At 42.2% G+C, this 14119-nt stretch overlaps 1 protein-coding gene across 10 annotated transcripts in view; it reads right to left on the bottom strand.

The window, feature by feature from the left end:
• Positions 1 to 318: 318 nt before the first annotated feature.
• Positions 319 to 14119, bottom strand: part of fgd4a (FYVE, RhoGEF and PH domain containing 4a) — a 45310-nt gene continuing 31509 nt past the window's right edge. For 8 of the 10 annotated variants that reach the window (XM_013272512.3, XM_005471106.4, XM_025909131.1 and 5 more), the window contains 16 exons: positions 12486 to 12632; positions 11688 to 11883; positions 9069 to 9462; positions 6167 to 6256; positions 5906 to 6051; positions 5518 to 5674; positions 5266 to 5404; positions 5098 to 5156; positions 4864 to 5010; positions 4308 to 4480; positions 4011 to 4041; positions 3837 to 3917; positions 3623 to 3748; positions 3019 to 3156; positions 2386 to 2526; positions 319 to 2289 (listed from right to left, as the gene is read on the bottom strand). In XM_013272512.3, the coding sequence (XP_013127966.1) occupies positions 2026 to 2289; positions 2386 to 2526; positions 3019 to 3156; positions 3623 to 3748; positions 3837 to 3917; positions 4011 to 4041; positions 4308 to 4480; positions 4864 to 5010; positions 5098 to 5156; positions 5266 to 5404; positions 5518 to 5674; positions 5906 to 6051; positions 6167 to 6256; positions 9069 to 9462; positions 11688 to 11883; positions 12486 to 12632 (2429 nt within the window). In that variant the 3' untranslated portion in view covers positions 319 to 2025. Of the gene's footprint in view, positions 2290 to 2385; positions 2527 to 3018; positions 3157 to 3622; positions 3749 to 3836; positions 3918 to 4010; positions 4042 to 4307; positions 4481 to 4863; positions 5011 to 5097; positions 5157 to 5265; positions 5405 to 5517; positions 5675 to 5905; positions 6052 to 6166; positions 6257 to 9068; positions 9463 to 9606; positions 9790 to 11177; positions 11337 to 11687; positions 11884 to 12485; positions 12633 to 14119 lie in introns of those variants that run through there. The other 2 variants (XM_005471111.4, XM_025909133.1) reach the window with 2 other exon arrangements.

The following is a 14119-nucleotide window of genomic DNA, read 5'->3' as shown; positions in this document are numbered from 1 at the left end:
GAAATGTTTTTCAAGCTTCTGACTCCTTCACAGTGACATTTTCACGCTGCTTTTTTGGGGTTTTTTCTAACAGCTTAGCTTATCGCACACATCACAAAGACGTCGACCACTTGTGCTGAACACCAGTGACTGACTTCACCTATTTTTACATGCATGTCTGGGTTTACTCATTTCAAACTTCTTATCAGGAGAAGCAAAACCAGGAACCAAAACAACAAGATGCTCTTTGTGAAAGTAGCATCACAATAGCTGACAGACGTGGGCAAGTGTCACACTGAAACACACTGTACACCAGAGGCATTCTAGCGCCAACAAAGCTAGCTCCACCAGTCATTTAATCTCCTTTTTATTTTCTTTGAAGGTACACTTTATAAGACTGTAAAGTGCGTAGATTCTTAAACCTTTGGGAAAGGGACGAGAGGACGCATAAAAATCTAGCTTTTACATTCAGATCTAGCAGACAGAAGTTTTGTGCTCTTAGTTTTTATTTGAATACAGGCGACTGGGGGTGGGCGGAAATAGTTCAGAGAGGTGAGCACCAGCACTGAGCACGGGGGGGGGATGAAAACGCCGTGGAAAATATAGGCACATTTCCTCACCACAGTCCATCGTGGACTGTGACTGATCTCTGTGACACATTTCATGGGTTGGCGGTGGAAAAAGAAAAAAATAATCTTAAAATAAAAAAGGATGTACCTAATGCTCTCCTCAGCTGACACATGGAAACAAATTTGTCCTAGGTTTAACAGATCATGCTCGCGTAGTCTATAAATTACTTTAAATAATAAAATGAATTACAGCATTAAAAACACATTTACAGTCGTTGCACCAGCTTGCTATACCGACTGTGCTGCATATGCAGCCAAACAGAAACCCTGACACGTGGATAATGATGATCCCTGCTCCTCTCTTCCTGTGAACAAGCTGACACCTCTGTCGTGTACAAAGCTGCCATTTTAGATTCAGCCATCTCTGGGACCGACTGGTGTTTTCGCCCATCACAGCTACGTAACCGCAGGATGAGAACTAAATTTACATTTGCAGATAACGTTGCTCGGGGGAGGTTTACAAATGCATCGAGCATGTCAAACAGTCTTCACAGTAGGTTGTAACTATTTTGTGAAAAAACACTGCTGTAACTGGACATGTATAAAAATATTATCTTATATATCAACACTGGGATTATACATTCCATTTAAAATTGGCATAGGATTAAAAACCGTATCCATCGGACTCTACTTCTAACGGAATCCATTTTTACATGTTAATGTTGCTTCATCTGTAAGTTTGTTTCAGATTAAAAGGTTGAAACTTTTTTTTTGCTTTTAAGAGGAGAGATGGGACCATCATTATCCACCCACATGATCACTGTTACAGATTTGGAACAATCTCAACCAAAGAAAAGGGGAAATACTGTAAATTCTTTATAGCACATTTAGAGGTTTTTCTATTTAATAGAAACAAAGTCTGACTAATGTCTGTACATAAAAACAAAACTATTCATTTAGGGAAAAAAAACCAAACATTTATACTGTACATGTACAGAGAAATACAGCACCAGCAGACTTAGTTGGACCACCTTTCCTGCTGTGATTCACATCCTCACAGGGTGCTTTGTTAAGTCTGCGGTAGTCCACTGGCTCAAGTCCATGGAGAGTGATTTTGCGCTGTCATTAATAGTGCCTGTTTGAGGGAAGGTGATCTATCCTGAGGCCCCTCTGTTCTAGTGTTGATTGTATCAGAAGTGTCCGTTAGTAATCCAGCACAGCTCTAGCAGTGAATCTTGCAGGAGAAAATCCAGGCGTTAACAAAGACACAGGAGAGACACAAGGAGAGGCAGCTTATCCAGCACTTTGTTTCCCATGCTGTCTTTAAGATACAGATTCGACGACAGAACGGATAGCAAGTATTCGTATTTTGTGCATGCAGAATAAATCTGCACATCCCATTTTTTTATTTGAAGAGTCCAACTGCAGTTTGCATGTTTAGAAGTGCAAAAGCAGTTTGTTTGTAGAAAACAAGCCCTTATGTGTTATCAGTGCTGGCTTCCTCCGTGTTGTTGTTATCCGACACGCTGCTGCCGTTTGTCTCGGGACGTTCCGGTATCTCTCCCGTCACCGCCACCCGAATTACTTTCAACCAACGCTGCTTAAGTTCCTCGGACTCAGCAGCAAAGTTGTGGGTGGACTTGGACTGAGAGATGCGGAAGCTTGCCGGTGGGTCTGTGGGCCGGGTGGTATCGTCCACAGAATAACCCACCAGGGGTATGGTGCACTGTGCTTTTACATCCTGAGAGGAAAGTCAAAGAAAAGATGGTCTTCACTGTAAATGGTCTGCTAAATTAACATATCTAATCATATTTTTGGCTGGAAGTAGTTGTTTTACCTGTGGAGCTCCATAGAGGTAAAGCACCAGACTCTCCTTCTCAGGGATGACGCACCAACACTTCTGCCAAATTTTGCTCTTCTCAGAGTGCTGCAGGAAGCCACACATGATGCTGCTGTCTGCAAACTGACCGGCTTCAATCTGCAAAAATGAGCACAGATCAGCAAAAGAAAAAAAACAACAACAAAAAAAAAACAGGAACGCCAGCTGAAGTTATTTCTGTCACATGACGGTTTACTCCCATTACCATTTTAACTTTCAAGTGCACAGTCACTTTTTTTAAGTATGTTAGCTACAACTATTGTAGTCTAATCCATCAGCCATACAATATCACCCTTCATCAAGCTTATAATTTTAAAATTGTTGAAGCTGTTTCACAGCTTTGTGTATGTATGTGTATGCATGTGTAATGTATATATAGACACGTGTGTGTGTGTGTGTGTGTGTGTGTGTGTGTGTGTGTGTGTGTGTGTGTGTGTGTGTGTGTGTGTGTGTGTGTGATTTACATTGTCTTGTTTTTGTTGTTTTTGTCATTCATCTTATCTTCACTGATATAAATGAGGGTTCGTATTAGACAACATCAGGTTTATCTTCCTAACAAACTCGTAGTTCATGTATTCACTGAAAAGTCACCTCAAGAATGCCCTTTTTCTTGCCCTCCGCTATCGCCTCTCCAGTCAGGATGCAGTGGCAGTCCTTGCACACTTTGTTCATTTTGTTGCCATCGTATTCAAGCGGTGCTTTATAGTCTGAGCATTTCCAGCACACCACCTGTAAGAGAGAGGCAGAAATATTATTAGCAATAATGATAACAATTTAGCAAGAGGAGGAGAGGAGAGGAGGTGGAGAGGAAAGGAGAGGAGAGGAAGGGAGGTTTGGAACTCTGCAGTCACTGACTCAGCAGAGCAGCAGCAACTTTTACACCCTATACTGCTCAACACTCAATTCCATGAGGTTTTTAGAGCAACTAATTTGTTCACAAATTTTTGTGGCTGAGCGTTTGATTCGATACACTTATGGCAACAGGACTGAAAACACCTGAATTCAAAGATTCAGAGGGGTGATCCACACATTTTGTGGTTTAAAACATCATTAAATCATCATTCAACATATTTAGTGGAAAAAAACATCACATAGGCAGTATCTGGGTATTCACAATTCAACTAATGGGGTCTAACCTCTCTACCGTGCACTGTGCATACACATGCATGGCACCCACAACAGAAATATTACTCACGTAGCCGCAGGCTCTGCAGTGGTGTCTCCGACGTGTAATAGCATTGAAAGACTCCTTACACTTCATACACATTGTCACTTCATTGTCACGGATCCAGCGCGGGGCGCGCTTTCCCAGCTCAGCTTTCTGCCATTAAAAGAAAAAAAGGCTCACTCACTGTGGCAGCACAGACGTGTGGGCAATTCAACTCTGTGCAATTTGATCCAACACTGACCGACACTTCGTCCACGTCTTTTAGTGCATTCTTGAATGACTCGTTTTTCTGCTGGAAGATCTCGATGGTCGCCTGGAAAGCCTGGAAAAGAATAAGCACGACAGGGGGTGTCACTTTAAATTTGTATGAAAAAAAAGAAGAGTTAAATAGGAAAATTACCTGGAAATTACGTACCTTGATCCAGTCAGCCTTGTCTTGCTCTGAGCTGATGAGGTGGAGAAAACAGAAACAGAATTCAGTTTAACACATAAAAGACAAGGATGCGTTCAAATTAATCTGTCACACAACAGCAAAAGGGCTGAGAACCACTGATTTACAGGATCTGCAAATGAACACTGGGTGTAGTCATTTAGCTGCCGTTTCAAACATATAGCATTGTTTTTGCACTTTTCACAGTGTTTAACACTTGGGTGCCGAATGGAGAATTTAACTTTTGCATATTGTGTGTTAATGCTGCTCGAAAAAGAGTACCTGGCCTGGAGTTCAAGTGTCCTCTCCTTCCCAGACACTTGGAAGGTATGAGGGTAGTCCTCATTGATTGTTTCCAGGACCTTCATCCCATCGATGCCGATTCGAGTCCTCACTGTATATTTAGGACCTCCCAGGCTGAATTTCGGGACGCAGTATAACAGCATGTTGTTGAACTAGGAGAAAAGGGAGAAAAAAACCCACTTTGCAGTTGAGTTATGTAACCATGTCAGCTGGATGCATCAGCACTATTGTAGTTTAGGTTTCTGGGCACAGTTTCCTTCCTTTGGTTGAAATCCTTAAACTCTGCAGGTAACCCGAATCACGCTCACGGGGCACATTCTATGTTCAGCTAATTAGAAACAGACACAACTTAATCACATCATCTGGCAATCTCAGTAACTGAGAGACTTCTTCATGTGTCTCTGATGTATCCTTACACAGAGGTGGTCCTAGCAAGAAATGATTCACTTGTTTCAATTTACTGGTGTGGGCAAAGTCTCGCCTCAGCATATTTCCCTGCAGTGTCCTTCGTTACACAAGAAGGTGTTTCTCTCACCAGGAAGAGGTATCGCTCCATTGCTGACGTGTTCCTGGCCGCCAGCTTCAAGATGTGGCCCTCTTTGATGAACTCATTGGAAGGATTAACAATGTCCTCCTCTTCACCCAGCATCTCGTATATTTCCAGCAGTTTCTTTAGATTTTCCTAAAAGATGAAGTTATGTTCATCTTAGTAAATGAGAAACTGTTAGAGAGGTTCTGTATCAGCTGGCTAAAGCCAATCTTTACTTACAGACTTTCTTATGGCACTGTTGGAGTGAGTAGCTGCTGTTCCAATAATCTCTAATGATCCTGAAAAAAGGGCAGATAATCCAGAAACTTAACAGAATAATTTTAGACACCGTCAGTGAAATGAACCCGATTCCTCACTGTGCAGCGTTCAGGTGTCGTTCCTACTTACTTTCTGCATCTCTTCGATCGGGGTCGTCCTGAGGCAGCTTCTTCAGGTAGTCTTTAAGCAACATCTCATATCGAGGGACGCGCTGCACTGGCTCCAACATGTGATGCTGAAGCGTTAGACACCCACAGACCTCTTGACTCTGTCCAGACAGAACAAGAAAGCTTTGATTTTCCTTTATCATACAAATGCTTCATAACACAACAGATGCTTAAGCATTTTTTTCTTGACTGGACTCTGTTACACAGTGCATACCTGTATCTCCTGAATTATAGCCTTAAACTGAGGTGAACGGTCTGTCCACTGCTTCAGCAACTCCATGGCTTTGTCGAAATTCTTCACATATTCTGCATACATTTTGAGGAAGGGTGTGAGTTTCTGCAGGATGTCCCCAATGCGAGGTTTAGAGTCCCTGCAGGAAAGATGTGGGTGGGGTTGTAAGAGTAAAAGATCAAATTTAGTACAAAGACAGTTTCTTTTGTAGCTTGCACTGGCTGAACCGTCCATTTTGATTCCTTGTACGTGTACATGTATTAAAATAGCTCCAAAACTGCTGATCTTGACCTCATGCATCATCAGTGCAGCGGTACAAGCAGCTGCATCAGCACATGTATGAGCACTAGTTCGAGTAGCTGAATCTTACCATTCTCCCATCCGTTTCTCCAGGTCGGGAAGCAGAAACTGGCTGTGAAAGGCGTGGATGGAGGAGATATTGGAGAAGATGTTCTTTACTATGTCCACAGGGAATGTTCCCTTATTGGCCTCCTCCATTAGCTTAGCACAAAACTCCTGAAGAGACATATACAGTGGCAACGAATTAGGGTTTCAGTTCTGCGCAATGTTAAACCTTTTACATTGGAAAATGGTCAAGAAAGCAGAAGTGGCCTCTCGCTGAGTTCCTCACCTGGTCCAGCAGGTTCAGTCGCGCCACGTAAGCCTTCTCTGTGTGCAAGAGCTCGCTGGCGATTTTAAATAGTTTCTGTTCATTTGTCTCCTGAAAAGAGAGAGCACACACATATGTGAACTCTTGCATTTCTGGCTATAGCACTTGAAAATCTTGCCGTTGCCATGTAAAGTACCTGCATGCCGTAATGGAGTAAAACTGAACTGAGATTATTCTGGGAATTATTGAGTTACTAATGTGTTTAAGTGCTATTCTGCTGAGAGACGGACAGATACAAAGTCACATAATTTACTGGCAACCTAACAGCGGTTTAAGTCTGATACTTCTCTAACAATAGCTTTGTCAATTCCCACATCTTTTTTTGAAAGCGTAGCTTCCCGTCCCTTTGCTAGTTCCCTTTGCAAGATTTCGTTCACAACTGAATTGAAACTACAAGAACTGTGTGACCAGTGAGCAAGACAACGTTTATAGCTGTACATTTACCAACGTGGGTTCAACACACTGCTGTTCACTGCAGCCTTGTGTTAAGCACAGTTTTGCTGTTGTTACACACACCGGCAAGTAGCACCTGTGTGTGTTTCATTAACATGACGCTAACAGTGAACTGAGATGTGGTGCTCGAGGACCTTCGAATGGGAAATGAAAATGTGGAAGAAGGGAAACGACACCAAATCCAACAAAGATACACGTCTGTATAAAACTAAGTCTCAGGCGAGTGGTTAGTGAAGCCACGAAGCCGTGACAATAACACTGACGCTCACCTGAAAGGTCCCAGAACAAACTTTAGACACACTCATTATCAATACATCCACATGCCGATCATTTTTTTTAATCAAGTTCTTTGTTTCCCAAAAATACAACGTTCACAATAAAAAAACATTATAGACAGCAAAGTGCACTGGCCAGTAGAATCACTCGGATCGAGACTACATATACATATATATATATATATATATATATATATATATATATATATATATATATATATATATATTCCCAAGCTAGGCAAGTGGCTCCAGCAGATCCCGGGAACAACATTGGAGATCTCTGTCCAGAAGAGCGCAGTCCTGGGAACAGCTAAGATACTGCGCAGGACCCTCAAGCTCCCAGGCCTCTGGTAGAGGACCCGAGCTTGAAGGATAAACCGCCCGCAGGGGCGAGATGGGTGATTTTTTTTTTCTTCAGATAAATATATATATATAAGCTTATATATAAGCAAGCGTGCTTACTCATAAGATAAGATAAAACTTTATCAGTCCCACAAGTGGGAAATTTGTTTGATTGGTACAAAGTTAAGGGCAGCAAAAATGAAAAAAATTAAATAACATAGAATAAAGATACTATGTTACAGGCAGTGTTAAACAAAAAGTTCAAATGTCTGATCTAAAGAATGTACAGTATAAAATCCAGGAATATAAATATGGACGTCTGTATTGTTAAAATATACATATATGTATGTAAACTGTAAGTAAGGCTAAATGTAGACTTGGGCAAGTTGTATACATGTGTAGACACACACACACACACACACACACCATTAAATTGCACGTTCTGACCAGCAGTAATTGCTTTACTCGAAAGTACAGCACAGATACAGTGTAGTACAGTACTTCGGTAGTCTTCTGTAAATATGGTACTTTAAATTTAAAACACAACAGCCATGTTTAATCTTTCAGATTAACAGTTTATGTTCCATTTCTAAAGATCGCACTTTTCCTGCCTTGGCAAAAATCTTGGCGGCTCAAAGTTACAACTTGTTGTTTGCATCATTCACAAAACATGAATTCAGTTTGTTTAGCAGAAATGTATATTGCATATTAAGTATTAAACTTGAGGTCTGTGGCCCATTTTGCCATTGTAATGCTTTTGCTTTGAATGGTTTGAACAGAAACTACATCAAATTTATCCACCCAAATACCAGTCCCATTAAGTGTCCCAGTGAGTCATGACAGCAGAGCAGCATTAACAATGGCAGGACTTCCCCTAAATCAACAGGAGCTTGTTAAAACACCTGTGACTTCCCTGTCACAGGTCACGTCAAACTGCAGCTCCATTAGCAGCTATTAACACAACAAAACCAAATCTGAATCGTGGGTAATGTTCGTAAAATTAATCACTGTTACAAGTAAAATAAGTACAATGTTATTTTGGGTTTATTTGCACTTGTTACTTTAAGAGTATGGAAGAAACTAGAAGACAGTCAGTCCAAGAATCATCTGGTTCATCACCAAAGTCATGTTTTAACTTGATATAGTCCATTCTCAGGCAAACAGCATCACTTAAAATATGTTTTTGACTTTTATGTAGTTCGTTTTTAAATGGTAGGACTTGTAGCAGTGATGAGTATCTTTTGCACAGCAGAGAGGCTTTTCCTTTCCCACAACACGAGATTACCCAGCTGTCTTTGTCACTGTGAAGACTGAGATTGATCTGAACCTGAGATATCTATAATCACCAGACAACAGCAGGCAAAATGGGTTCCCATGGGAGAGATTACTGAAGCACGGAGTCAGCTGCTTAAATGTTGACATCTGTTTGCCCTTCACAGAAAAATACCCCACCGAGACACACACACACACACACACACACACACACACACACACACACACACACACACACACACACACACACACACACACACACACACACACACAAAGTGCTGAAAGAAATGCATACACTTCCCCCGTAACTCTATCCTTACAACATTACAGTCACCCAGAGATGAAGCACTTCACATGATTTAATCATACTGAAAGCTGAGAAAATAAATAAATGCTGAGAGTTTGTCTATCAGAGATGAGTCAGTGCAGCAAGGCAGCTCTAACTGTATTACATAGCAGGTAGAAATGCACAACACTTGGGTCCCAGGAGCACAAAGCAAATGCTTAAACCCAATACGTACCTTGTGGTCTGTGCTCCCTTCTTCATTCCTGTGCTCGCCTTCTGTCTTAGCCTCAATCTCCTCATTCTCAGTCTCTGTACCAGTCCTGTCCGCGTGTGAAGGCGAATGATCATCGCTCTGTTCCGAGCTCCCCATATCTCCATTTACAAGCTCAGCAGTCTCTATCCTCACACTTTCATGATTCTCCTCTGTATCCTCCTTCTCCTTCTCAATGTCCTTGTCCATCTGCACTAGCACCCCGTTAGCTGCTTGGCTGTTGGCATCTTGTGTCGTGGCTGCCGCAGAGGTGTTCCTGCTGGTCTCCGTCTTTGGATAGGCACGGTGAGGTGGACTGCAGTTGGCAGACTTGTTGATGTGTTTGAGCGGTGAGCTGTCTCTCTTGTTTTCTGTGTTGCTGGAGGAACAGAAGAAAAAGCAAAGGAGGAAGTGGCTCAGTCTGGGTAAGAGTGTATAAAGGGCTAACTAACAAACCTTCCCAGAATAAGAAAATAAGGGAGGGGGAAAAAAAAAAAGAAATTCACAGTAGGCTGGTCCATACCTTCTCAAGGTGACATATTGTCAGAGTGTGGTGCACAACAGCAAGCAGAGAGCTTTTGCACATGAGTGTGAGAGTTAAAAATAAACCAGTAGAGATGCACAAACTTCCTGCTGTCTTATTAGGTTGCTGACTGAGAGCTGAGAGGAAGTGTGAGTAAAGCAAAGGGGCACAGTAACGAGGAGCAATAGGAGGAGCAGAAAAGTAAATCACCACTACTCCCGAGAGGCAGATGCTGCACTACTTCCCCACACATGGAAAACCTACTTTATACATTCTGCTGCGAGGCCTCTTTTATGCTTAGCATCCAAATGAATGAAATGAAAAAACAATTTGCAGAAGACAACTGACACGCAGCACAGAAATGGAAACTAGATTGACAACAATGTGTGCGTATACAATGTCACCATTCAGCTGCTCAACATCCTGTACCGGCAGTCGGTGCAGCTGTTTCCCGGCAAATGATGCTCCACACTTTCAGCCAAACAAGAAGTAGCAACAGTAGCCACTGTGTCTCAGCTAAGATTAGCTGAACTCAGTACAGTACATTAAAGGCAAAACTGTTAGCAGATTAAAAAAAAGTTACCATGTCTATATGTGGAATCTAACGTTTACTGATGCAAAAAACAATCAACCAACAGATGACTTTTTTCTCCCTGCCCAGTAGAAACAGGAAGTATCAATAAATAGAGGAAGAAAGAACGGCCGGTGAAACACCCGACAGATGAATGTGTCGGGGGCCGTCACCCACCTGTGGTGTGGGAACGTGGTGTCTTTTCACCACTCAGAGTAAGACTGACAGTACCACAATTAGTGGGCGAGATACTATTTAATACAGTCTTCAGAAACAATACAGCCGCATCACTTTGTAGGTGCATACATCACTTCCTCCTTCCACACAAATAGCACAGCAAGTGTTCCAGGACATGACAGTGTTTCAAAACAGGCTCAACCAGACACGAATTAAGAGCAGCTTCAGTTGCAGTGTGGTCGTCGCCTGGCTGCCTTTAAGGCAGCCAAACCTTGTGAACCAGATTAGTACATTAGTAGGCTAATTCTGTTCACAGAAGCCGTGTGAAGCGTTTCTCTTCTTTGAGCTCCAGGGCCACTAGAGGGATAATCCTCACAGCCCAGGAGTGCCTGAATGAAATAGATGCACCAGATTCCTCTGATTAACCTCATTTCACACCAGAAAATGTGATGAAAGGTGTGAAGAAAGCCTGGAGACCTGGGCAGAGTTTTAGAGATTCAGGCCAGAAATGAGTTAGGAATGTAACAGACTGGAGAGACAGATTTTAGTGGGCTGCTACTGCTGCAGATTGCATATTTTTGGGGTGCAACTGTACGAACAGATAGGACAAGGGCACCATTGTTGTGCCTCTCACCACTTTCAATGGGTCTCCCTCAGAGACACAAGGCTGCAGCTACAGTGCAAACTTACACAAGTAAAGCACAACAAGTTAGACACAGATCAACACTGGAAAAATCTTACAGAATATAAATCACAATTTAACAATGAGGCAACCATATCAAAGCATACGCGTTTGAAACAGAATTCGTCAAAGATTTCCTACCTCATCCTCCTCTCGCAGCACCGAGTACTGTCCCACAACTGAATGTGGACCCGCGTTTCCCCTCGCCTGTACAAATCTCCTTTCATCCCCTTGCTAACACTTGGCTCAACAGCCACAGACTAATCTCCACTCACTCTCTCTAATGGCTCTCGTCCGAGGTACAATCAATGAGTTGCGGCTGAAAACTTTGAAACTTCTGCTTTTTTATCCTTGAAATAGTTGGTGTAGAAAAGTGTGGAAAGACCGATTTCTGTCACTGTGATTACAACAAGCCAGAGATTTATTACAAAAGCCAAGAAGTTACAAAGATGAAATCTTTCAACCACATCAAGGTGAAAGCTGCTAATTCAATCACACACTGTGACGGGGTTTTAAATCAGTAAAAGCAGTAACAGAGGCTTACATTTCCTAAACATTATTAGGAAAATAACAGAATGAGCAATTCTTCCACGGATCAAGTAACTGCTCATTTCTGTAGATATCTAGGCAGAGAAAGTTAAGAAGCCGAACCTGTTCTCCTCAAAGCGGTTGATCAGGTCTAAGACTTTGGAGGGTTTCTCTCTGGGTCTCTCCCGGCTGACAGCCCCCGTTTTTCCTCCTCCACTTCCGTCCTCCATGCTGCTTATAAGTGGGGGTTTCTGGATGTGGCCCAATGGGGAAGGGAGTTCTGTCACTGGGCTTTGGAGGTGCAGCGGCTTTGGAGGCACTGGAGATAAAACAGAGGAATTTACAACATGAACAATGACCTGAATGCTAATTACAGCTTCAATGATTTTCTTACTGCAATCTCAGTTTGAAGCTGAAGGTGGCAGCATCAGCTGTCACATGTGACACCACCTGTAGGACACTGAGCTGTAATAAACGTCCTAAATGTAATAAAGAAAAAGTCAGGCTTGGCAAAAACTAACTGTGCATGGCTTTGCAACTAAATATCCCGCCTGACTTACAGCAGCAGGAAGAATGGAGCTCTGTTCCCTGCATTATCTGTGTAGAATGATTTCCCAACGCAAACATAAGAGGAACGAGTCTCTCGGTTCACTGATCCCAAGCCAGCTTACATAACTCTTCTTCTGGTTTGACCATTACAGTGTCAAACAGCGTCCATAAGCACTGATTCATTCAGTGTTTTTCTGAAGATTTGCAGAGTAAACAAAGATGAAGTGAACAACAAAGCAGTAGAAAGGTCACCGAGCCCAAACTCTAAGTCCACATGTTGTGAATCAGACAGAAATGCTGTAATAATTCGGTCTTCTGAGATTCTCACTTTGTGGCGTCTGGATGAATTTCTTGCCACATGCTATTATGTACCTGGTGGTTTAGACTGCAGCCTGCCGCCAGGGACTCTTCCATTGACCCCTCCCCGGCTCTTGTCGGTCGTCCTTGCAGTCACCCGATTCAGACACGCCTGCACACTCGGCGCTTCGCTGCGTTCTGACGCTGGGCTGCTGCCTAGAGCTAAAGGACACAAAGAGAGGGAGCACAAGCTTAAAAACAAAATCGATAATAGAATCAAAACGATTTTTATACAAAGAAGTGAGAGTGAAGAAACCAAAAGCATACGTACTTTACTGTTTTATCACTACAGGCATTATCGGCATGACTAATATTTACAATAGGTGACACTGATATACGCCCCACTCATCCTGCAGTGACATTTGAAGCCGTCACTCTGTTTTCTGACTGTTCAGCTGATGAAATGTGTGCTTAGATCTCTGTGGTAGTACATGACTTATGTCGGTGCAATGTTTTAAATCAACTACTTTCAAAGATGAACTATGCTAAAACAGATGTTATTTTCTTTTTCAATATAATATCTGAGTGAGGACTTTTAATTTTACACCTTAATTTTCATAAACCTCTACAATCTCTGTCTTGTTTTATTCAGTATTACAGCTGGCCTGAAAAACCAACGTGCCATTCCAGACACAGTTATGCAAACATATTCTCCTCCAATGCGCCCTGTAAAGGAAAAAAATCATTCCCATCATATATTAACCGCCATAAACAGCTGAAGACCACACATTAGAGGGTGTCATACACTTCAGTTGATTATCCAGTTAATCATCCAGCTGATGATCAGCACCAGTGAGACTTTTTACCCAACCAGCTGGCCACAGATGGCGCAGCATCAGTGTTTAGATAGAGCTGGCAGACCGATTTAATGGAGCAGGAGACACAGACTGGCAGTGTTTACAGTAGCCTAACTCGACCTCTCCCTAGCCTCGCCAAGCAAGCAAGCAAGCAAGCAAGCAAGCAAGCAAGCAAGCACACACACACACACACACGTCAGTAAAAAGTATGAAGGAGCAGCCTGTTAAAGCAAATGTCCAAATATGGAGTTACACTGCTGAGAGAGTGAAGACCCTCATTATTCTATAAGCTATTAGTACATTAGCTTCCATTTAAGGTGGCCATTTAACAGGTGTGTGTGATTTAGCAAAGGTAAACCAGCTGATGTATAGCTTGGATGTAGCTTCCATATAGCTTTGACACTGGTAAACTATAATCTACTCCAGACGTTGTAGAGTTAAGCACGTACAAGGATGCATGCTTTACCTGAAAACAACAAAAACAGTGGACTTCTTATAATTTGTGCTTGTTCTGGTTTCGGTCAGTCTGTTATTATCGAAAGTGAAGAAGGGACTTCATGTTTCTGGCACTCAGTGACGCTAACATGCACAGAGAAATCTTTCATCTTTGAAATGAATCATTGAGGAAGGACCTTCATTTCTTTACAGACTCAGTCCCATCATGTCTAAAAATAGATGAAGATACATTTCTCTTTTTTTAGAAATGCATCTTCCACTCAAATAATCAAACACGAAAAGTAAAGTGACTGGAATGATCAGCCAATGAGGCGAGCAAAAGATAAACTGCTATATCTAAGAACACACAGTCACTGGACATTTTATTAAGTACACCCTGCTAGGGCTTAATTGGAT

Source organism: Oreochromis niloticus, linkage group LG7 (genome assembly GCF_001858045.2).
Source record: "Oreochromis niloticus isolate F11D_XX linkage group LG7, O_niloticus_UMD_NMBU, whole genome shotgun sequence".
Lineage (NCBI taxonomy): Eukaryota > Metazoa > Chordata > Actinopteri > Cichliformes > Cichlidae > Oreochromis > Oreochromis niloticus.
This window is presented reverse-complemented; position numbering and strand designations above follow the sequence as displayed.